Source organism: Nilaparvata lugens, unplaced genomic scaffold, assembly GCF_014356525.2.
Source record: "Nilaparvata lugens isolate BPH unplaced genomic scaffold, ASM1435652v1 scaffold3140, whole genome shotgun sequence".
Classification (NCBI taxonomy): Eukaryota; Metazoa; Arthropoda; class Insecta; order Hemiptera; family Delphacidae; genus Nilaparvata; species Nilaparvata lugens.
The window spans coordinates 1-25,855 of NW_024090387.1; the positions used below are offsets into that span (position 1 = coordinate 1).

The following is a 25,855-nucleotide window of genomic DNA, read 5'->3' on the forward strand; positions in this document are numbered from 1 at the left end:
TTGATAATACTAAATGATAATATGGGGAAAGTTGAAACTTTCATAGTTAAATAAATACGAGGAGCTTGTTTTCTGATAGTCTACATTGAAATGAAATAACTACTTTCGAAGAATATTTAATCATACTTTGATAACACAATGTGGATGACATTATAGGCCTCGATAGCGATGTTAGAGTCATACAGTATGAAATTAAATTGAGATAATGAAAGCATTATGATAAAACTCTTATTCTCATGCCAGTAAAAAACCTGAGAGATGAATAACAATATCTATATAATAAAAGCGAAACATATGTAGCAACCCTTAGTAATGGAGGTGCATGGATGAAAAACGTCAAGAAGGACTTAATACTTGCTAACATTAACAATGATGAAATATACAACAGGAACAGTTTCAGAGAAAAGGTTGAAAAATGGGAAGTTAAACCAGAGATGACTGTGCCAAGAGTGGGAACAAAATGGAGTGAAGCAAGGAAAGCGGAGTTCTCACTGAAAATGAAAAACTGGTGGATTGATAAAAAGAACAAGAAAAACAAAAAATGAACCAAATTTTGCTCAGCGTCTTCCATCTGGGAGCTTGACGGCTAATAATAATAATAATAATAATAATAATAAAAGCGAAATGGCACTCACTCACTGACTGACTGACTGACTGACTCACTCACTCACTCGTAGAACTAAAAATCCACCGGACCAAAAACGTTCAAATTTGGTAGGAATGTTCAGTTGGCCTTTTAGAGGCGCACTAAGAAATCTTTTGGCAATATTTTAACTCTAAGGGTGGTTTTTAAGGGTTTAAGTTCGTCTTTTAGCATGTATATTCTTCTTATTCTCTTAATTATAATTGGAAAATGTCCATCCCATATGTTAATATAGAACTATAATCTAGAGAGAGTAGCTCTTCGAAACACTTGTTAACTGGTAACTAAATTAATAATTTTGTCAGGTTGGCATTAAGTTGAGTTGACTTTGTTAGGTTGGCACCAAGTTGAAGATTGAAATGCATTTATCGCGGAAAAATTGATTAGGCACTGCTATTCCTGGGAATATTATATTACTAGCCGTCAGACTCGCTTCGCTCGCCATATCCGTTTAGCCAGACATTTAGTTTATCATAACGCATTATGATAAAACTCGTATTCTCATGCTATTACAAATCCTGAGAGATCAATAACAATAGAATTGAAATTTGATGTGAGTACGGTAAAGGTTGAAAGTGTGTCCTAATACATATACAATAAATAATTCCAAACATACATTTGTACATGATAAATATTTGATGAATTTTCTCACAAGACTGTTGTTAATAAAATCGAACTCGTCTCTGAAAAATCTAAATTTCAACGGTATTGAATCATATTTTCTTTGAAATCGGTATATTATACTTTGTAAAGCATGGAACCCACTATGCCGTCACCGTCAGGCACCGTCCAGCACCGACCGGTACCGTCAGTCGCCGCCTTCACCGTAATTTTTCCGGCGATAACCCACTTGCCCGTCTGGTTAGCTCCGTCAGAAACCGGAGCTAACCAGAAGAAATGCATCAGTTGCGATGGAGAGTTCATCAGACGAGGGATTGCTAGTAATAGCCGCAGCATGTGCTGAAGAAGAAGAGATACAGAAACGGAGGAAGCATAGGTACTGGGTGCACGAAATCTTCAGAAGAAGAAACGAATATGGTGAATTTCATCATTTGTTTGACGACTTGAAAAAAGACGATGCTAAGCTCTTTTTATATTTCCGCATGACTCCAAAGAAGTTCTACGAATTGCTCGTGTTATTGAAATTCCCAGTGAAACACAGTAACTTCCGTGAGGTCATTGGTCCTGAGGAGCGGCTGGCCTTGACACTGAAGTAAGTAAATTTATAAATGTCATGTTACTTTTTCATTTGATTTTTTTAGCGATTCCATTTACGTTTGTCGTGATAACTATTATCACTAGTATTATACAGGAAGGGATACTCCCTAATAGCCTCTATCAACATTTCGTCCGTACTCATCGCTCACAGAACAAAGGCGCACTACAACAAAACACTGGCGATGTGACTTCACTGATAGTTGAATGTCGACTGGAAGAATGATAAAAAAACGGACCGGCTATCCGGCAAGAATGCCCCAAACAGCAATGACCGGTACGCAACGGTGACGGTCGGTGCCTGACGGTGATAGTGGGTTCCCTGCTTAATGTTATTTATCTATAACATGTGCCCTGCTTGGCCGCCGTCGGTAGAGTAAAGATTTTTGAATATATATATAATTTTTCGTGACTCCTGAAAGAACAATAGTACCAGTTTCTTACCAGCTCTTCTAGGAGCTCAAACAATTCTCTGCTTTCGCTGGCTGCAAACGTCGGCCGCTTTAACAGTTCACAGTTTTTGTGACTGATTTGGTAGACTCCACAGATATAGATGCAGTAGAGGTAGACAGATATAAGGGCTCTGATTATCGTACTAGACAATGCGGTATTGCCACCAATGCCACTCGCCACCATTCACCAAAGTGGTCAGCAATGAAAAATGATACCGAGCGGAATCAAAGGCGACACTCCATCAGAATACCTTATAAATTCTATTAATTTATATTGCTGCTGCAACTTAATACTATGACCTTTGAGTTTCTTCAAATCAGATGTGCTGGTCCTGGATAATTTAAATAAATCTCGGGAACGTATTATTTCCAAAGATTTAACAATCACTGCTGTATATCACTGATTGATACAACTTATTCGGTGAAGAATACAGTTGGTTGATAATTTCAATAATATGTCAACAGTAACAATAAAATATAATATAACAAGATTGGTCATGCATGGAGATAGGATAATAAATGAAGGGTACACCATTCAATAAACATAAAATATATAATTACATGAAAAATTCAACGAGCAATAAATAAAAAATATAGAGCAACAAATATAAAAATAATATGAGAATAAATATATATCAAAAAATATCAGAGATAGCTCACGACTTTGTTTCTTAGCACGAATTATTACCATGTGCTTCTTTAATCAGCAAATATATACTTTCAAATTATACAGCTCAGTTATCGACTTGCTGTTGCTTGTCCAAATAAAACTTTATAAATCTTCTTTCCAAATTAATATAAAATATAAATCTCAGAATATATATATCTCTCAGGGCTTGGGTTTGGCCTCTGGTGGAAATTAGATAAATCAATTTATCTTATGAACATGAGCTTTGAAATCATCTAATAAATTACTGATAAAGATATATAAGTGAGCATATAATTACAATAAATCAAATATTAATAAATATCCCTTCTGTGCATATTTAATAGTGAATCCCATAAACATTTCTTAAAAATATTCCTTTTACGTTTTAAGACTTGCACAAGTTTTGATATTACTTTTAATATTTAAACAACTTTTCGACGAGCTAGCTTTATTCAATTATGATAATTTGAAGTACTGAGGTCCCTCCTAAATAATTTTTCAATTAAACTCACGTGTCAAAATTCACAATTTTGATGGCAATCCGGATTTGTTTCGATGTCCTCGGCCTTCCTGGTGGGCTGCTGTCGTTTTCTTCAAGGGGATTATTTAAATTTAATGACTCCTGTTATATTACAACTTCACTGAGTCTTATACAATTAATTTCTAATTATTAACTTTGGATACTTAAACGTGCAAATATTAAAAAGGGATCTAGTCTTGTGCTCTATAAATTGGTGGCTGTCCCTGGTGACCTCTAGCAAGCAAGTGGGCTTGGACCTACCCTATTCTTTTCACAACCATACTTCCGTATTTTTAAATTTGCATATAATTTAAATATCCACTCTCATTGGTGCTCTCACTAGACTCACTACTACGCAATGATGTAATTCAAAGTTATCAAAAATAGTTCATACTAATCTGCTATGTTACAACCTAAAGGGCGAATATTTTTGTTTTAAATATTTAGTTTATATTTGTTACATAAATCTGGGTACTGCATAGTTTACAATACATGTATATTTTGAATTAATTCGCTTTTACCGCCTGTCAATTACTGTATTCTGATTGGCGTATCCTAAAACTACAAATGTATTCATGCGCTGAATAAAGTTACATCCCATTTCCTTAATATTTTTATTTATTTTATACATTTTGTTCATGCTCGTATGACATAATAAATATTTTTGTATTTTCTGAAACGCTTTTTCTTTTACATTGACATGCCATGCTTGTTACTAACCCTCTGATCATAGTTTAAGCGAATTCTATTTGTATGCAACTAAATTTGCCACAAGGTGTCTGGCTAATTCTCAATTTATACGGCTCGACCGATTATTTAGATCGCCGACTAGTAAGTACCAAAGAACCTAACCTCAAATATTATTATTTTATATTATTAAATGAATAGCAATAATATTTTCCTTTTCATTTGGCTGTTCAAAACTGTAGCCTGGAGAACCGTTATTATCTAATCTAGAGTTTGTTGACATCGTATCTAGCGATAACAATACAGCTGCTTGCTCGAGACCTATCATTTCTTTTTATTCTATGATTTTGAGAACTATTCAAAATTATATTCTTACAACTTGAATAACTCCATTCAACATCTTGAAGAAGAAAGATTCTTAAGATGTCAGTTGATATGGTAGTTTGTTCTGAACATTCATCATCAGTAGCTCAAATGTATACTTACAATGAGTATTACATACTTACAATGAGTACTTGACATACAATGAGTTGATAATATACCAACAATGCGTCACCAGTAATATCGTCACCAGTAGTGAGTTTATAGTAAAGTCTTTTGGTCATTTTTATGAACACTGCAAATTCCACTTCCTCCTCAAAAATTTGTCTGCTCATGAATATTGTTAAACATTCAGAATGAAGAAAATAAAGAATAGTGGGACTTTCAGCATTAGAAATTTGTTTCTCATATTTGTATTCTTGTTACTGACTGTAATAATATAAGAGTAGACTGTTTTAAAATTCCTTCTAGGTCCGAGTCGAAGAAAAAAGCAAGCCTCTTTGCTCGCCTTCCGGTTGTTGCATCTTGATATAAATGGAAAACCTTTTTTATTCTTGAAAGGGTTGATGGCGAGAGAATGAGTGATCAGAAGGGTGCATCTGTGTGAGTGTGAATGACTGTTGGTGAGTGTGAGTGTTGGAACTGTTGGAAACGCATTAAGATCCACACAAAGGCACGTCTTCAGCTTAAACCCTGCGGGCATCACGTCAAAGGCCGAGACTTTAAAGACATCATCTTGCCACGTTGATGTTGTCCCATTTCGGAAGACGCTTGGCATTAGGATTCATGTGACAAGCTCGCCTACTTGAAAACTTAGCTGCATAACTTCTAATACTTGGTCCTCTCAGTTGAAGCTAATAATTGACCTGATTGCTCTCAATAGAGATATTCTAACTAACAAAAACCATTTATTCTGGAATGTTCACATCCCTCATCAGAACAATCACTCAAATATCTTGATAAAATTGCTGGTAAATAACGAATAACTATTTTCTCCATTTATTCTTCATGACGATATGAAATCCTTATTCGTGGATTACGTTTTCTAAGAATAATTGTATAAATGAACTGTAAATAACTGAGAAGCTGCTTCTCCTTTCTCTTTCCTTAATATACATTTTCTTCGTCCATTCTACCGTAGTTTGCTCGTGCACATTCTATTCTAGTGAATATATTCGAATTCATTTATACTCTTCCCTATCTAATATATTTCTCGTGAGGACTTGTCTCCTAGAAAATTACAAAATTTCACTCAGATGGTGTTCAAGTTCAATTTACAATTCAACAGAGTTTCAAGCAACACGATCAATTCTCTCATATTCTGGAAGTGGTTGAAAGTGCGGGATACATCAACTTAACTTTTTCATACTTGGACATCGTGTCAGATCTCTGTTTGATACCACGTTTTTTGTGTTACTACTTCGCGTTAAATAGGAAGGATCAATATTGGAGACATTACAATATTGGGATAACATTTTCAACCGAATCCGAAATTGGAGCGTTTTTTATCCATATATTATAGGTTATAAGCTTCATAGAAAATTATTCGATTGAGGAACGGGAACCCAACAGTGCATCTAGAGAGAGAAGTCATTCTGTCAGTCCCAGGGGACCAGGTTTGTACTTTTTTCATCCACAAGATAGCAGCTTAAGCTTGGTTGGGTACAAATTTTCATACCTTCGAAGCCAATTAGGATTATTATCTACCTACTCCATCTGCCCGATCCTCACAGTGAGTTCACGGCAAGTTGTTCATTCGTTTTCTCCGGTAGACGTATTATTTATTGCTTCATTTTCAGATCAGTAAAGCGATGTTGCCTGTGAAGCTTACAAAGTTAATTACTATCTTATCTCATGGATGTTAATTAAGAGTCGAAAGAGGTTGTTTCATGGGTTCGTTACCCGTGTTGCTGAACAGAAATTTATGTGTATGTGCCAAAAGTCGAATTCTGCTACACAATATCTTTCTGAAGTCGATTTTCGCAATTTCATTATCAATTCGCAGAATATTACAGTGAACTTCTGCTCCATTGTGGCTCTCGTTTAGAATTACCTGGCTTGTTGAGTTGGATCTTCTATTCACCTTTATTCATTCCATGATAATTATTAGACACCGACCTGAATGCAATTAATAGAGAGTTTCTCAGTGGAAACACGATTTCCCACCTCTATTCATTCCACGATGTAATTATATTATTGGACACCAGCCTGAACGCAATAAAAAATGTAAAAAATATATCAAGCTATGAAATAATTTTCACTTTTGAAATTAAAAAGGAATGAAGAAAATATATATATTTCTCCAATGGAACTTGTCATCTATTAATAAATATACCAATTACTTCTTTGTAGGTGAGTATTAAAATAATTAGAAATCTGCTCTCTCGTAAAGTAGGTAGATTGCTTCTTACCTCTATAACTGCTATAGTTATAACTACTTGATATATGTGGACCTATCACCAGAGAGAATCAGATCTAGAAAACGTTTTACTTCATCTATGATTTTACTTTGTTGTCATTAAGAAGTTTCAAAACTAGTAAAATATTTCTGAAATGTGAATATGTATGTGGAAATATATCCATGAGAAGCCATACTTACCAGCAGTTTATATTGTATTATAAACTGCCTCAAACAACCAAGAATAATATGTCTCTAAACAAATTTGAGAAAGTTATATACAGTTATCTGAAAAATAATGCCTCTCACTCGCTCGAGGAATATCTGAATACCTAACTTGAATGTAGTATAAATAATATGCTTTATCAGGTATGATTTTTCATCCAATTGTGTGTACTTTAAAATGTATATTATGAATTCCCTTTCGCTCTTATTGTTGCCTGATGATTAATATAAATAAATTTTGAATCTTGAATCTTTCAAAGACTAACCATCAATTTTAATAGATGTTATGCTGTATTTATGTGTATACATTCAATCATTGATAGACACGAGCCGAACATGCGTTAACAACATTATTTGAACATGTAGTGTGATAAGTGCCGGTAATTACTGAAACAGTTTATTGTAATCGTGTTCAGAGCGTCGCACAGCTCAACGAATGCATTTGAATTTATGCATGCGAATACTATCAGCCTGGCAAATTATTAGACCTCGGTGGGCTCGGCGGAATATCGAGCTATTATTCGATAATGTTGCTACTCTTCGGTCCCGCAGGAGCTGAGCGAATTCAGGGGCGCATTCCCACAGGAAAGCTCGATGGCTTTATTGCCTCGATACGCGTTCAACGCTTCACTTGGACTATTATGGAGTAGCCTACTCCATTGTGCGCTATCGCACTATACGAGCTGTCAGCTCCGATATGTGGACAGTGGTCGGCTTCCAGTTGAAAAGCGACAACCACTATGACCGTCCGCCTGCCTGTCCTTGGGGAAAGATGAGCACCGCACTGGCTAAAATGCAAACCTTTCCCGAACCAGCCATCATCTCTGGTAACCGCACACCGATGCAAAATTCATAAACTACGCAGTTAGAGTGTCACGTATACAGGCTCGAATGGTTGAGGAATAAACATTCAGTCAATGGTTTTCAAACGGAGTAGCCTACAACGCTATGTTATACTTCAAATCAAATTTAAACTATAGTATTCATCTATTTTCTGTGCAAGCTGTCACTTTAGATGGCGCTGCTCCAACACTTTTCGACCACAGTGTAAATTTTTAGAGTTCGAAATCATTGGTGAATTATCCTGCTTTTGATCACACTTAATAATATAATAAATTCTACACTCCATCATCACGTTTCTACATAAAATTCAACACTTTTCGTAAGTAAATTGATTCTACTGTAAAGAACTCTTTCTCCATGGAAATTTTTGAATGAAAAAAGTTCCAATTCATCAATGGCAAATAACCAAGTTCCAATGAGAATAATTTCAAATGATAAATTCAGTCAGTTATAAATTTTAAAAATTATTATTCCTAATACCGACACGAATTAATAACATGGATGGTAGATGTAAGGAAGGTATCATATTCCTCAATCTATTTAAAATCTACTAGATTTAAGATAATATATTATTGCTCGAGTAACTCGCCTTTCAATCTGTTACATGTTGAGTTTTGACGGTCAATTCTGTTTGAGAATCTCATCAAATGCTGAATCTCCATAATTGAGAAACCCAAGTGAATTTCCAAGTATGCAAAGTAATTAAAAGCATTTATATTAGTTTTTCGAACCTGTCAATTGTCACCGCTTTTGCTGTGAAGGTAAGATAGTGAAGCCCTACTTACTGCTTCCGAGTGGGCTGACAGAGTAAGCTCTATTTGGCAGCAATCGGCAAGTACGTGTGAAGGGTTGGAAGGGCTCAATAAATCGGCCCTTTCACAACTTAAGCCCTGTTTGCTGTGACAGGACGCTCCGCCCTTGGGGCCTTCCCACTGTTTGCCAGAGAAGTCTACTTTGCCAGCAACGACAAAGAACGAGAAAAAACTAGCACTTGATGGGCCGGTTATTTGTTGGTTATTTGATAGTGTGACACACCTTTGACACCAGATGCGGATCCTATTTGGTTGATTACTTTCCAGCATGAGTTCTCCATCTGAGATCAACAAATCCACGGAAAATCGCTTTTGTCGTTTACAGTTACTATAAATTTATATTGTCTCGAACAGTAACTGTAGTGTCATCAAATATAATTCACAAAAAAACAACATGGGTCATGCGTTTACAACAATGGCTAAGTTTACGACGGAAAGGAAACAAAAATATCAATCCCAATAATAGATATCCTCGGAGGAACTATCACTTTCCCGTAGATTGTTGATGATACTCTCCCGAAAATCACACTTTTTGAATTATTTTTTGAGTTCACAGGAACTCGAAATCAGATTTCTGAGAGGAAAATATCCTTCTACTTTATTAGTTTATAGGTGATCATGGTACACTATTAGTGTAAAAAAATTTTGATGAATGTATCATAATCATGATAATTAAAATATTCGACGCTTGAGAGATTCATATCGAGCTCAATTCTCTTAAGATTCTCAACATTATAAAACAGAATATTTTTTTTACCTGGGAACGATATCAAATACCCTGAACGAACTCTGTTCAAACAATATTCAATTACAATCACTACTGTTTTCTCCAATGAAAATCAGAATAAGCAGGGACATGAATAATATGACAGTGAATTAAACTTGGAGCTATAACATATTTATACCTTTTGTGTTCCAAATAGTACATTCTCTATTAATTTATCATTGTTATAAATGTGTTTGTCGTATGTCAGTATGCAAAACTTGATTCCGGGGAAATGCAATGCAATTTGTGGAGTGACTTGGGAAGCGATTACTGAGAAGTCATTCTGCATCAAGAATATCAAATATAAGATTTTAAGATATTAAGTATTCATATCTGAACATAATAATATTTAAATTCACGGACGTTGTGCAGCTACTACATGCGATAGATAATCCTTGACTGAGAGTAACGTGAGAGTTGTGCGCCGCCCGTCAGATCAGTGTCACGAGTCTGACACGGCAGTTGGCTTGGAGAGACCGAGCATCATGAATGAGCTCCTCTTTCTGTGACTTGCTGATGCACACAGTGTCTGTGCATCCTTGGGGAGCGAGCGGAAAGACAGCCACAGAAAGCAGACAGCCAACGCGGGCGCAGGATAGGCAACCCGCACAACATCAACTAAGAATGAGAAACAGCTTCAACCCTTCTCCTTCCTATTCTACTCACTCACCCACAACAGAAGCGCAAGAAATCGAGCCGCGAGATTTATTCCTTCCACCCTCAACCGTGTGGCGCACAGCCCGGTGTCTTATTCATGAGCCCTCTTTGTCTCTATCTCTTTCCTTGTCTCTCTGGTGGCTTTCTCAGTCACTCTCTCTCGCTTCAACTCAAACTTGCTCCAATTCTTCGCCCACAGCAGCCGTGCACAAGGTTTTAGTGCCAGTTTTGTTCTTTAACGCAACCGTCGCGCCATCTCCTCAACGTGAGTAATCCACCTGGAACACTAAATACTTGATTAACTCTACGAAAGTGTCCTCGATTGTATGTAACAGCGACAGAATATATTTGAATAGTGTTATCTACTATCTACTTGTACTGTGTAAGGAACTAAGGAGTGATAAGACACTTCTTGAGAATGGGTTTTTGGAGAAGTTTATTTTGGAAGAGTATCATTTAAAAACGAGATTCGAAAGGAGAATAATAAGATTCCCCCATTCATTGGAATACATTTTGTGTTTGTTATTACACTTTCAATTCTAGAAACGTCAAATAAATTTGTCTTAAATATTGAATGAACGATCATATTATATGTCAACATAGTAATGATGGTCTATCACATTATATCGAATGAACTATTTTTCATTTATAAGAAGTATGTGGAAATTGGCCCTCCTTTATTCTCTCTCATTATAATCAATGATAAATTACACCTCTGTTGTGGTTTCTAACGCTTCAAACTTTCCATGAACCTCTACATTCATCAAGACAATATTGATTTCATTGTTTTGGATTGAGTAGTGAATAATCAGTGATAACTGATATGGATGATGAAATATGTCTGTGCATCCTTGGGGAGCGAGCGGAAAGATTGCCACAGAAAGCTGATAGCCAAAGCGAGATTTAGAGTTTCAAAATTATTTAAATGGAATAAGTAATGGGAGGATGACATGATTTTCCTCCAACACACTCACATTTCAACTGTTCACTCATACTGTTTCTTTCAATTTCTCTCCTACTTATCTCCTCTTTTTTCTTACTCCATCCCTCTCTGCATCAGCTGTTATCGATTGACTTGTTCACCTAAACAGGGAATAGTGTTTAATGCTGATGACTTCAATAAGTTATTCACTGTGTGAGTGCAGTGAAGCATTTTTAACTAGTGCTTTCTGGTGTTCTCCTTGTACGGATGATAGCATGTGCTTTTTCACGCAAGTGGCAAACAGTCCCCTTCACAAATCATGAATTGATTCTCACACAAGTGAATGTTCACAGCTACACACACATGCATCCTCTCTGAGGCTGATTGCCGAGCTGATCTACTCAATTCGTTTTCAACTAAAAACTCTGGTTTCTCCGCAGAGGTGATAACATGATTCTGCACTAAACGTCAATCCGTTTTTCTATTTATCTGCTCGAATTCCGAGTTGATACTATTCTCCCCGAACAGTTTTCTGTAGTCGAATACATTGATTCGTAGTGAACTGATCCAATGACGATATTTCATACAGTCAAACTGAAAGATATATTCGAGAATAAGAAAGCTTATTCAAGTCTGACAAGAGATTTTCATGCTACATAATAAGCTCAGAATATTATTATATCATATCTCATTTTTTACATGCGTAGTTTCGACTATCCTATTATATTAGGCGAGCAATTTATTTCTGTATATGGTTATCTGGTTATGTATGTCGAAAACGGCTCTAACGATTTTCACGAAATTTGGAACATAGTGGGTTTATTATATAAAAATTCGATTGCACTTCTAGGTCTCATCCCTGGGAGAACTCGCTGGAAGACATGAAAAGGATAATAATCATTCATCCTCAGAGAAACAGATGATAATTTTGTCGACTGTCACGATTATGTTCAGCTGTTCAACTATTTGAGATCAATCAGCTTAATCGATTTGATCAAAATAATCTGAATTGTTGACATGACATGGTATATCATTCTGAATTGGAATATATTATAATTTCTAAAGTTAATCATTATTTTCAGTTTTAAGTGATTGGTGAGTGCTATTTTGTTATTCAATTTAGCTTGTAACCAATCTGAATTAGAACTTTTCTGTTTTCAAATGTTTGGACTGAAAATTGGACCTGAATTCAAGTGTATGGAACATAACTTACTTCTTGGACTATTTATAGTGTATGAATAAGAGTTCGGGGAAGAAAGAGTTTTGGGCTGTGCCTGTTAGTCCTTCCCCTATCATTTTAAAGAATTGTGTTCTGTTTATCAATAAATAAATAACGCGCGAAGATGGGTGCTCCGATATTTCAGTCTTATCTAATAATCATTATTTTTATGTGAAGAGAGAAATTCGCATCATCATCTATTTTTCAATTATCTTGTATGCAATCATGAGTCTATTCCTTTATACTATTTTTTACTCTTCTATGTATTTTTTCAGGCCACTCAAGAGTTTTTCCATCAATTTACTAGTATCTGTTTCATTGAGAATGAAAGGAAAAATGATACTTTTCATCAAAAAAATGAGTTAACAAAAAAATATGTGTATTTGAAACTAGATTGAAATTGGATTTTATTATCATATCATATTCCATGGAATAGTATATTTCATTTGTTGACAAAAGGCAGTTTCTCCTACTGATATAAATGTGTTACCGACAATTGATACAATATCTGACATGAAATATTGAAAAGATCCAGTTGTCGTTCCAGGGACAATTTCCAGACATATTGGATGCAGGCAGAGTTGGTGGTGAGATACATAAATGTATGAGGTTGGGGCTTACAGGGAGTGCATCGCCTCGAACGATATTTAGGAGTCAATAAAGCGATAAGACCTCTTTTTGTTACACAGCCACAGTAGACCGATCCACAGCCGCTGCTCCACCTTTTGTTATCGGATACCTTGCCATAGATCTTCGTTCTTATCCGTCCATTTTTCCCATCCACCTTCCTCTCTCATTCTCTCTCTCTCACCCTCTCTCACTTTCTTACTTTCTCTCTCTCTATTCAGGCTTAGGCCCCATTGCAAATGAAAGAGACCAGCATTGATTCCAAAAAGGGAAAATATTGAGCGTCTGCAAGCTATTTGTCTTTGTGCGAGACCCAGCCACCTGGCTCCCTCCTTCCACACAACACTAAGTTGAGATTTCCTAAAAAGCTGGTGGAAAGATGCAAAGCTTGCTTTCAGGCGAGGCTCGTTCAAGGCTTTTGACTGAATTTCTCATCCACGAGGTTGTTTTTCCAGTTGATCTCCGTGCTGAGATGTGCTTCCTCTGTCTGTTCCATTATTCAACCATTCAGACGTTGGATTAATCGAATTGACAGATTTTAGGTTAATCTTCATAGCCTGATTTTGTAGGGGGAAAAATTATGCACAATCATCTAGTAAAATTACACAAAATCATATAAAAAACATGAAATACCAACTGTAATTTATAGTTTGAGTATGGTTAAGATCGATGAACTATTTTCTTCTTGCTAGAATACCATCATTTTCTCTTGTTTTTTAGTTGATTGAGTGGAATTTACTTTCCCCTCCACATTTCTCCAAAGAAAATACTGAATTTACAGTATATTATTTCAAATTGGTACTATTTTGCCAAGTGCAATTTATAGCTTTACATGAACTTGTTTAAACATTCACTAAGCTTCCACACTCCTATCAAAGTGAGTACAGAGTTATGCGCCATGATCACGCGCATTCCACTTCTCATCAGCTGATGCTATGCTTTGAATATCTATTCGTACCAAATATCTGTAATTTGTACAGAATCTTACTTTCTGTACAAACTTTCTCATCAAAGTACGACTTGTACATCACTTTGTCTCACTTCCCATCAGCTTGTGCTATGCTTAAAATGTCTGAATTTGTACAGAATCTCATGATGAAGAGTGGAATGCGCGTGCTCGTGGTGCACAAGTTTGTACGCACCTCAAGATGAAGTCTACATAGTGCTCCCCACACAGTTCATCAAGTCTGAAAATCAATAATGTACAGTTTGATTTATCTCAATCAAATAAAGGTAATGTATCATCTGTTGTGATACTGCAAGGCTCATCTTGATTAAAATAGAGTTGATACTCTACTCTACATGTTAATAGCATGTAGATGCCAACTGCATGCAAAGTGATGCAGAACACTTGCATGTCCGTCTCCGCTTACTCCCGTCAAGTACTAATTCACTTAATTCACTTAGTGATCCTTCTGTCTGTTAGTTCAGTTCATCATACGCTTGAACAAATAACCTGCTCTCTCAACAGCATCTCACTAGAATGCTGCCACTGGAATTCAGGTGCACACTTGTGGAACAACATTTAACTCAATTCAATTGTCGTCTACTATACCAGAATCTCTCGAGCTCCCTTCAATGGTTACACCTGAGGCATCAAATGTATCTTCACTGACTCAATAGGAAGCCTCAAGGTCTATTGTGGTGGAGCATGCCATGGAATATTAACCCACAATGAGATGAAAATTGCCTTAACGTAAGTTATTTCTCCTAGATCCACCTAATTTAGAGTATTTCAAATATGATTACACCATATGTATATAGCATAATTATTACATCTATTAAGATGAAGTACGTCTGTCCTTAATAACTCTATTTTATATGCTATTCAAATTAACTCATGAAGTGCCTTCACGCTTTTGTATATTATATAGATATTATTGTACCTTTGTATCTCAGTATCAGAGGTTGGAGGCTCTAATGAATTAAAAATTATATAGATTGGTCTCAGTTAATTTCCAAGAAAGAAAAACATAGAAGCCTACATCTTAAGCTTGTTTTAGTAACTCCTTACCACCTTTATGGGAAAAGGATAGAGATTTAAGTTGAATAATCAATGAATGTGTGAATAGCCTAATGATAGGGATTTGATATTGTGGAGCGTTTTTTAACGACTTCACATATGTAGAGTGAATCTTGTACTAATTCAACGGTGTTGAGGTTATGAATTTTGTAACTGCGTGCGTGGACGCTGAGTGTACACCAGACTGATTGACTCACTACAAGATTCAATACAATTGTCGGAATCGCGGGAGGCCTAAACACTCGCTCACCCTTGATTCTTCTTATGACAGATTGTATGGTGATGAAATTTTTATAAGTAGTGTAGCGGACGCTAAACACTGAATACGGATACCTTAAAATTATTACCTGTGAAGAATGAGCATACAAAATCATACAGGTCGAGCAAAAATCCCGATGTAGATAATTTACAGGACTGCGTCGCTAATAAGTTCTGAAGGATTAAGATACGGTATTTGGACCAAATATTGTTCAGAATATACTTCGAGAACAGAGTCTTGTCGGGTTTTAAGCTCTATTGTAGGAAATTATATGATCTCTGGCTGCATCTGCTGTACTGTTGATGTATTCGCTCCTAAGTCGAGGTTGGTAACAGATAAAAGCTGATATATGAGCAGGTAAGGACAGAGAATAAATATCTTGATCTGACCCCACACAATACATCCACTTAGACCTGTTCCAATATCCAGCTTAATTCAATTATTGCAATGATTGTATTCGATCGGTTCTTGATGATATAGAACGTATCAGACACAATAATTGACAGGCTTAAGAAATAATCAAACTCAGAAAAAGATTTAACAAAATTGAAATATATTATAATAAAATATATGATCATACAGTGCAGATTCAGAATTTGATTTACAGGTTGATAATAATTTAGCATTAACAAAAGAGTTAAAAAATTTCTTGTGCTTGCATGACACCATGCATGATTCGACAGAATTTTACAATTGATAAAATTCAACAGTTTGTGAAAAAATGGTGAAAATAAATTGTAAAATATTTTAAAAAAGTTTGCTTGGGGTCGTGGTTCTGACAGCTGAGGATAGTTAATCAACTACAAGTTCTTATAAATTCTATATGAAATAAATTCTAGTATCTTAATAGTTAATAAGCGCTTGTCGGCGTGGCCAATAATTTAACGAAGAAAATTTTATATCTTTCTGCACTGAAATATTTTCGAAGCGTAGATTGGGGCCCCTTTAAACTTATAACTCACATGAAATTCCTTGGCGGTCGTGGTTTTCTTCTTTAGATCAAAATCGTTTGGTCGGCAGCAATCCAGGCTTCGGTCTCAGCACGTGGGGAATTTTAATTTAAATATCTCCTTCACCAAATTAATTAAGGGATAATTTAACTTTAAACTTTCAATTTATCGATTGCTGAACATAGATTTACGAATAACAAATAGAATAGCCTAAAATATTGGCTCACAAATAAAACATATAAAATCGAACGAAAATCTTACTAAAAGGTCTTGGTAACTTTAACGAGATCTGAACGGTGAGGATTTCAAAAGGGAAGTGCTGTCTTTTCTCTAAGCTTCTTGGCTAGAACCTTTCTTCTGAGAATCTCGGTGTAATAGATTTGCATGAAAATTTGCCATTGGTAGAACGATTATGACGTAGATGTGACGTCAGTGGCAGGCAGTAGAATATAATTCCTTTAATTACAATAATAACTCAGTTTATATAATTCTTAAACTGCTTAATCTTCTAGACATAGTTCCTCTTATACAATGTACATGTGCTAGCGTATATGATAAGGCAGGTTTGTTGTCTGATAGTAGATTAACATATGTTGTTTTCAAACGATCACCTTTTTGGTGCTATTTCTATGCACTATGATTGGCTTAGGCTTGCCAAAGAGATTCGATCACCATGTGGTTCAGTTGAAATAATAATTAATAATTTAATATTCTTATACAATTCTTATTATGTTTGAGACTGTTATAATTAATTTCTGCTGTTTTTATCAATAATATAAGTTCATGCTATGACCTAGTTAGTTACAATAAGACCTGACATTATAATATAATTTCTTAAGTAATAGATAATTTCAACAATAATATAACGTTTTATTTTTTATTCGAAATTCTTGGTCCTTTATTGATAGTTTTTTAATTTTTAGAAATGATATTATACCTTGCATGAAACCGGCATGACATTTGACAATATTTTGAATCAGTCAGCTGTGTTCGAGCTGCTTTAAACATCTGATCGGTAGTAAACAAAGTGTAACCTCAAAATTCAATGAGCAATTCATAAATAATTTGTGCTTTATTTGCAGAATAATTATAATTTTATTAAATAATTTTCTAGAAAATATTCAGTACAGAACGGTACTCTTATCTAGTATACAGTTACTGATAAGTAAGTTTTATCACTCGGTCGCTAACGACTCCTTTAGCAGATTCTTTCCTTTTAAGAAGGTTAATCACAATTTTTCACTCTTCTCATGAGGTCTATTTGAAAAATTCATCACACAAAAGCCCCCAGGATATTTTAAATAAGTAATTGGGAGACGAGTCGAAACGATGACTATTTGAAAAATCCGATATTGTGATGAATATACCATTTCATCTCCTTACTTCTATAAAAACTCCACACTTAACACTAAAACGATATATCGTGCACTTTTGGCTACGAGAAAAATAACTAATTGATTGTTCCTTTCATTGGATACAATCTAAATATAATAATTAATGAGGTCTCTTTGGATCCTTCATTAAAACAACTCCACAACTTCCATTCACGGGTGGCTTATGAGCAGACCCATAACTATAACAAATATACAAAATTCAACATATTATCCTCCTAGGATTCAAACAGTATTTGCAACAAATATAGATTTTCATCATCTTTCCTGATTATTATAAGTTTCGACGTTTTGTCCTGGCTTTTACATAAATTGGGTGAGAGTGTGATTTAACCTCGGTGACTTGACAATTGACTACCGTTTGACTCGAGCAATTTCTTTTTTACGCTTAGTACGTTGTGTACAAACAGGGTTACACTTGAAGTGATTTTTGGACTTTTATCAATGCTGGTTACAAATACTATGTTTTCAAGGTTATATTCATTGATTTGAATTACAATTCATGATCTTTTGATGCAACAATAATAAATTTCACATTTGAAGGTAAGAATTTCATTTTCTTTTGAGCTTTTTAGAGATACATTTATATGACATAGAACATGCGCATTTCGTGCAATTTAACATAAATATATATTTTTGGTTGCGTTTTTTACTTATAATTTCACATTAAATAATAGGTTACAATAATTAATAACGATATTGCTTTGATTCCATTAAAATTGACTCTATGATCTCGCACACATTGGTTGGTGTGACGAAGAGAATTATCGAACAGGCTTTGGCTCTGAATAGATTTTTCTATCGATTCTGTATTTCGAGGTTAGATTTACACATTTTTCAAATAAACTTTGTTTATTTTCTTTCCTCCTATTCACTACTAACTACATCTTATTTCTAATTTACAATTATTTTCTGTTGATAATACAATTTTTGTTTTTGTTTTCCAGTTGGGCGGATATAACTAGGCGGGTGTTTCTGTGATGACTATGACACGAGGTGGATGGCTTGATCAGGTTGGTAAATTTTTTAAAGTTGTTTTCAGTTTTGTTTTCTCGACTTAAAGTTGATTTCAATTTCTTCTTTTGAAGTGGACTTATAATGTTCCCTTATTAGCTGAGATGCGGCGAAGTTTATGTTATGTTGATTAGGCTGCAGTAGAAATATGCTAGTTTGCAAAGATGTGATTCAATGGGTAGGCTGTGACTATGAAGAATTTTGATAATTTGTGTAATTTACAACGTAGATTCCAGTTAATTCAAAAATTATTTCTTTCTCAAGCCCCCATCTAAATTTGATTCGGTGTCATTCAAGGTCCAATTTCGATTTGTGACTATCTGTTTTATCAAACTTTGTTTAAAACGAATGTGTCTACGGAGTAGGTAGATCTCTTCAGCCAGTGTTGTTCTTCCTTGTTGACCGGTGACATGCAGTTTGATATCCTTAAACCTTACATGCCGGTGGTGTCTGTGGGTTCTTCTAAATAATATTTTCCTTTTCTGCATGCTAGTGTACAGTCTGTTTGATTTCAACCTGACATGACTGCGGTGGTTGTAGGTTTCTCTTGACACTATTTTTCTTCTCTGCATGGCGGGGAAAAATCTGATATTCAACTTCAGCCTAACATGACTGCGGTGTAAATGAACTCTATTAGTTGGTTTTCTTCTTTGCCGTATTGTAATCCTTCTTGTTTGTTGTTTTGATTCATAGGTTTCCGGTTTTGGTTGTGACTTTGATTTGTGGTGGGTTTTTGTTTTATTTCTATTGTTTAGTGGACTATCTTCATGAATGCTGGGTTTATATGTTGCAGGCGCTGTCCTCGGTGGATGGACGGTGATGTGGGCGGTCGGTGGTCCGGGCTGCTCTTTTACTCGGCGGGCAATGTCCTGGGACTCCTGGTAGTCGGCGCGCGGTGGTATGAGCTGTCCCTCTATGCTATGAATGACGTCCTCAGCTTGGCGGGCGATGTCGTCCGGCTCCTCTTGGCGTTCTGCGCGCGGTGGTACGGGCTGTCCCTCTATGCCATGGATGATGTCCTCGGCTTGGCTGGTGATGTCGTCCGGTCCCTCTCGGCGTTCGGCGGCGTGCGGTGCAACTTCAGTCTTGATATTCTCGGTGGGTTGGTTTTCCATACATGTGTCACGTTCGCTTGCCTGTTTTATGACCTCCTCCTTGGGTGTGTCTGCCTCTGCATGCATGGGCTCGATCACTAGTTCAATATTGGTTTCCATTGTTTGACATTCCTCCTCAATTTGCCATGTTACCGTCCTGCTCTCCCCTGCTGCTTCCGTCAACCTTTGTTCAGTTTTTCAACATCAAAACCTTGTTCATATGCTATCCGCACCTGTCGGACTTCTTCAATTATTTCTTCATTTGCTTGTATATTTCCTTCAAATGCATTTTTCATTGCTTCCAGGATGACGTCCCCATCCAGCGTGATAACGAGCGTAGGGTCTTCCTTTGATCGTCTGCTTTCTTCATATGCATCGTTGAATGCTTTCAGTATGATGCTTACTTCTTGCAAGGAAAGGGTGGGTGTGCGGTCCTCAGCTGGCGGCAATGGTTCTGTGACGTTAGATGTGGGCATCTGAACCTCTGGAACGGTGGTACATGGGCGTTTCTCCCGCGCGACATCTTCCGTCCTTGAAGTCGCCGATGTGGGTTCCAGGATGCGGTGTGGTTCTTCCATAATTTATCGGATGATATAAAGATGCAAGTGTGTTGAAACGACCGCAAACATGTGAGGTTATGTGAAACGATTATAAGTGAATGATCAAAAATTGAAATAGTGTGAAAAATTCGTTCAATGAAGAAATACTTAAATACTCATAAATAAATACCAAAAAGAAGTTTTAGTTTGTAAATTTTCTGTGATAGACCGAAAAAGTATCGTCCTTGATATAGGACGTTGTGACTGGCAGGAAGCATGAGACCTCAGCTGCTGAGCTGCTTTTGGAAGAGAGGTTATGTTTGCAATAATTACGTGTTCTAGGAGACTTGCTATCAATTTATTATTTTTGAATTATATAATCTGTAATTTGAAATATAGTATTTTATTGTAAATAAGTTGATAATAGAATGTCGGATTCAAACCCTGAAAGAGCTGCAGTCCGGAAAGATAGGAAAAACTTAGTGCTGATGAAATACTTGATATTTTGGATTTGGGAGATATATCTGATATTGAAGATTTATGCGATGATGAGAACGAGAATTCTACTTTTGTAAATAATGGTAAGTAGCTGTCATTTTATTTTTTTTTCACTGAAATTTCATGAAAGTTATAAGCTACTACAGATACAAAACCAATATTACTACATTATTGTAATTTGGTTATCACTATCTACATACGGTACAACCTTGTTCTAGCCTACTGCAAATTATCTTTCCAAGATAATTCCAAGACTTGTGCATTGGCGATGAGGTAGGAGGTTGATAATAATTTTTATTGATAAATAAACCTATAATTCAAGGTGTTCCAAAGCGTTGGGAATTTATTGTGAAGCTGATAATAATGGTGGGTTGTAAGCAAAATTAGCCACAGTTTGAAAAGGCGTTGTGTGATTGTGTTATCTTATCTGACAGCTGATTATACGTTATCATGCTTCCAAGTTTATCAATCACCTCTCAAATACTTCTATATTGGAATTCACAAAATAATATTATAACTTGACCAATAAAATTGCATTGATAATTTGAAAAATAAACCAAAACTATAATATCTTACACTATAGGCCTATCCTGTTTATATTATCACTGTAAAGTACCTATTGGAACAATTTGTTGAATAATAATTTCTCTCAAAAATTTAATGTAATGTTTTTAAAATTTATCTCTTTTAAAAATGTAATTGAGTATAGAGTTAAAATTAGGCTATTATTTTGAAATAAAGTTTTTTGACCATAAATTCTTCAGTTTCAACAGTTGAGATTAGGATTTGCAACTTGAAGGAATAAGCTGAACAGTCATATTGAATATATTCTCATCATTTTTCTTGTCTTACAGGAAATGAAGAAGAAGAAGGCCCAGTCTTGGATGGTATTTCTCCAGCCCTGATGGAATCTTTATCCAATGAGGTGGAACATGACTTCACCCCACGTCCTCCACTGATGAATCTCCGATCTCAGAGAGGTGAGCCCAACATCATTGATGAATTGATTGAAGACACCATTGAAGAAGAGATTGAAGATAGTGCTCCAGCAACTTGTCAGTCACTCAAGGACTTCCAATTAGATTATTTCAAGAAGATGAATATCACCGAAAAGAAGAAATGTGGAATGGTTGAGAGGAATAAACCCCAGCATAGTGAAAGAATATGAGGGAGGGCATGATGATGAAGTATTTGGCTCATTGTATCCTATGGAAATTTTTCATAAATATATACCACAGGAGATGATAGTACAGATGGTTGACTGTACGAATTACTATGCAATTAGTAAGAATATTGCAAATTTCAAACCAACCACAGCAGAGGAAATAAAAATATTCTTGGGAATTCATCTGGCTATGGGTAACTTGGGGTACCCCAGAGTACGAATGTACTGGGAGCCACGGTTTCATATTCCACTGATATCTGATTCTGGGATCACTATCAATAGATTCTTCAAATTGCGTACCTGTTTTCATGTCACCAAAGAAGATGAAAGGCCAGCTGGAAATAAGGATAGGTTTTGGGAAATTCGACCAATTTATGATTCTGTAAAGAAAAAGGTGCAATGAACTACCAGTTGAAAGCAAGCTTAGCATTGATGAACAGATGGTCCCGTTCAAAGGCTCCCTGGATATGAAGCAGTACATAAGAAACAAACCTACAAAGTGGGGAGTAAAAATCTTTGTACTTTGTGGTGAGAGTGGCACAATGTTTGACTTCCTCATCTATCAAGGATCTACAACTGAAGTGAAAAGTGAATATACTCAATTTGGACTAGGTGCTGCTGTTGTGATGCAGCTGTCAGAGAGGCTGCCTCAGTTTTTTCAAATATATTTTGACAATTTCTTTAGCACTTATCCTCTTTTTCAATGGCTGATAAAGAAAGAGATCTATGCTGTGGGTACCATTCGTGTGGATAGGTTTTGCAAGCCCCCATTGAAGACCGACTCAGAAATGAAGAAATTGCCCCGTGGATCTGTTGATGAAGTTGTTAGCAAAGATGAAATCATCCTAACTAAATGGTCTGACAACTCTTGTGTCACACTGGGATCAAACTTCATTGGAAAAGGTGAATTTGATACATGTCGTCGTTGGGACAAGAAACAGAACCGCTACATAGATGTTCCTAGGCCACAATGTGTGCAATTGTATAATGCTAGCATGGGAGGGGTCGATAAACTGGATTTCCTTGTTGCACTCTACAGAACGTTCATCAGAAGCAAGAAATGGACCCTGAGGATGTTTACACATGCTCTTGATCTAGCTGTCACCAATTCTTGGCTGGAATATAGGAAAGAGTCGGCTAGACAACAAGTGCCTTCCAAAGAGATGATGGATCTCATCCACTTCCGTCAATATGTCTCAGAAGCCCTTATTGTTGGAGGAAGACAACCTACAAAGAAGAGAGGAAGGCCTTCTTCCACTGAAGAAGCAACAACTGCACCACTACACCACAAACGAGTTGCAGCTATCAAACCAGTGATGGAAGTGAGGTATGATGGCATGCACCACCTACCTGAAGTGAGTGAAAAAGAATGGCAAGATAGGTGCATGAATGAAGGATGCACAGGTAAAACATTCATTTATTGCTCGAAGTGTAAAATCTATTTGTGCCTTTCAAAGAAACGAAACTGCTATGCTCAATTTCACACAAATAATAAAAGACATAATATTATTGCTATATAATGTAGAATTGGGGTAGATTTAATTAATATTAATATATTAGCATTCAATTATTAGTAACCTACAGTAATTCATTTTTTAAAATAAAATAATCTTTCATAGTTCAACTATTGCTATTTATTATTCATAGATTTTCAATAATTGCTAATGAATTCTGAATTTTTTTATTGACAAAAAATACATGAGCAAATTATTATTTTTTTTTATTGACAAAATGAGTCTATAAGTCAATGAGTCTATAAGTCTATGAGTCAATAAGTCTACAATACTGCTAATGAGTCTATGTCAATCTGGGATTACTTTTTGAGAAGGTAGCTGAAGAGTCAGTAACAGTCACCATGTCCTATATATAGCACGATCCGGATCCGGCTTCCATACGATCCGATTTGAATTTTTTTTTTTTTTTGAACAATTAGAAAAAATATATTTAGTAAATGTACCAAATTTCATATTTTTATTTTGAAAATTGTAAATGTATGACCGAAAGGGCTAAACAGTAAATTGACATGGAAGGAACAAGTGAATATGTTATGTAGAAAATTATCTAGGTAGGTTAGTATATCTTATTAGAAAGCTCAAATACTGTGTAAGCTCAGATGTGCTTTTGACAACCTATTTTGGCCTTTTTCATTCCCTAATAACATATGGAGTTATACTTTGGGGCAATTGTAGCACTGCCACAAAGATACTTATTCTTCAAAAAAGAGTGGTTAGGATAATCGATGGCCTGCAACAAAGAGAATCTTGCAGAGAAAGTTTTGTTAAATATCAAATAATGACAGTGCCAACTTTATACATTTATCATAATTTGGTTCAAGTAGAAAGTAATATACACAAGTTTAACATCATAGGGCACTCCCATAACACAAGAAGAAAATTTGATCTTTATATACCTCAAATAAGATTGGCAAAGACACATAAGAGTCATTACTATCAGAGATACATGATATTCAATAAACTTCCACTATGGGTTCGTAATCTGCCAGAGAAAAGTTCTAAATTAGTTGTTAGTAGATGTCTGAAGAATCAGCCATTCTATAATCTGAATCAGCCATTCATGAAAGTGAATTTATGGCATCAACCCACATACAATTGAAAAATGATCAAATCTTGCTGATCTACTGTACCTGTTTTGAAGTTTGTAACATTGTTTTTGACACGCTATTCTTTGATTGAGCGATTAGAGATTATATTTCAGTAGAACATATTATTGTAAAATTTATATAATAATATATTATTATTGTTTTAATGGATTACTGTATCAATGTTGATTGTTTGTGACCTTGGCGAAGCCTATTGCAATTTTTTTGTTTAATGGGAAATAAAGTATTCTTATTCCAAACCATCCAAATTATTTCCCCCAGCACCCCTGTACTCTACCAAATATGTGGGACACATTCAAATTTGTTTCCCACAAAAAACTCATCACAAGCTTTTTTGTTCAGCTCTTGGAGATAAGCTTATTAAATAGCTAAATTTCAACAAAATTCAAATGGCGACCCGGGAAATTGAGTTTTCATCGAAAATTTGGAGTTTTTCCAAATACGAAAAATTCTCAGCCAAAACTATAAGATCGCTGTGATAAGTGAACACCAATTCTGTTGCATACTACACTGGAGGCTACTGGAGAACCTCCAGACCTTCCAAATTTTGCCCCCTGCCACCCCTGTGCTCACACAAATATTTGGGACACATTTAAAATTTGTTTCCAACTAAAAATGTATTTCAAGCTTTTTTGTTCAGCTCTCCAAGTTAAGTGTAAATCCAAAGCTAAATTACAACCAAATTCAAATGGCGACCCGGAAAATTGAGTTTTTATCGAAATTTTGAAGTTTTCCCAAATACCAAAAATTCTCAGTCAAAACTATGAGTTCACTGTGAAAGCAGAACACCAAATCTTTTACATACTACACTTGAGGCTACGGGAAAACCTCCAGACTTTCCAAATTTCGCCCCCTGCCACCCCTGTGCTCCACCAAATATTTTGAGACACATTTAAATTTGTTTCCCACAAAAAAATTATAAGAAGCTTTTTTGTTCAGCTCGCCAATTTAAGTGTAAAATCATATCTAAATTCCAACCAAATCCAAATGGCGACCCGGGAAATTGAGTTTTTCATTGAAAACTTTGTGTGTGTGTGTGTGTGTGTGTGTTTGTGTGAGATAGTTGTGAGTGTCCCGCCTTTCCTGGCATCATTCCAAGCTGTTTACTGACTTGCAGCTGTGCTCTATTGTTGAAGAAGAAGAAGAAGACGAAGAAGATGAAGAAGAAGAAGAACACGAAATCTGTTGCATACTACCACAGAATTGATAATAGCATTAATTATAGGAGTTTTCTCTGATACTACATTGGAGGCTACGGGAAAACATCCAGACCTTCCAAATTTTTCCCCCAGCACCCCTGTACTCGCCTAAATATTTGAGACACATTTAAATTTGTTTCCCACAAA

The 25,855-nt window shown here is 35.7% G+C and overlaps 1 protein-coding gene across 1 annotated transcript; it reads left to right on the forward strand.

Moving 5' to 3' along the window:
• Nucleotides 1-20,672: 20,672 nt before the first annotated feature.
• LOC111051626 (piggyBac transposable element-derived protein 3-like) lies at nt 20,673-23,293 on the forward strand (the record flags this gene model as incomplete). The annotated part of the gene is made up of 2 exons (XM_039444159.1): nt 20,673-20,807; nt 21,579-23,293. A coding segment is annotated over exon 2 (964 nt), but the record flags the coding sequence as incomplete, so codon positions are not given.
• Between the last annotated feature and the right edge of the window lie 2,562 nt (nt 23,294-25,855).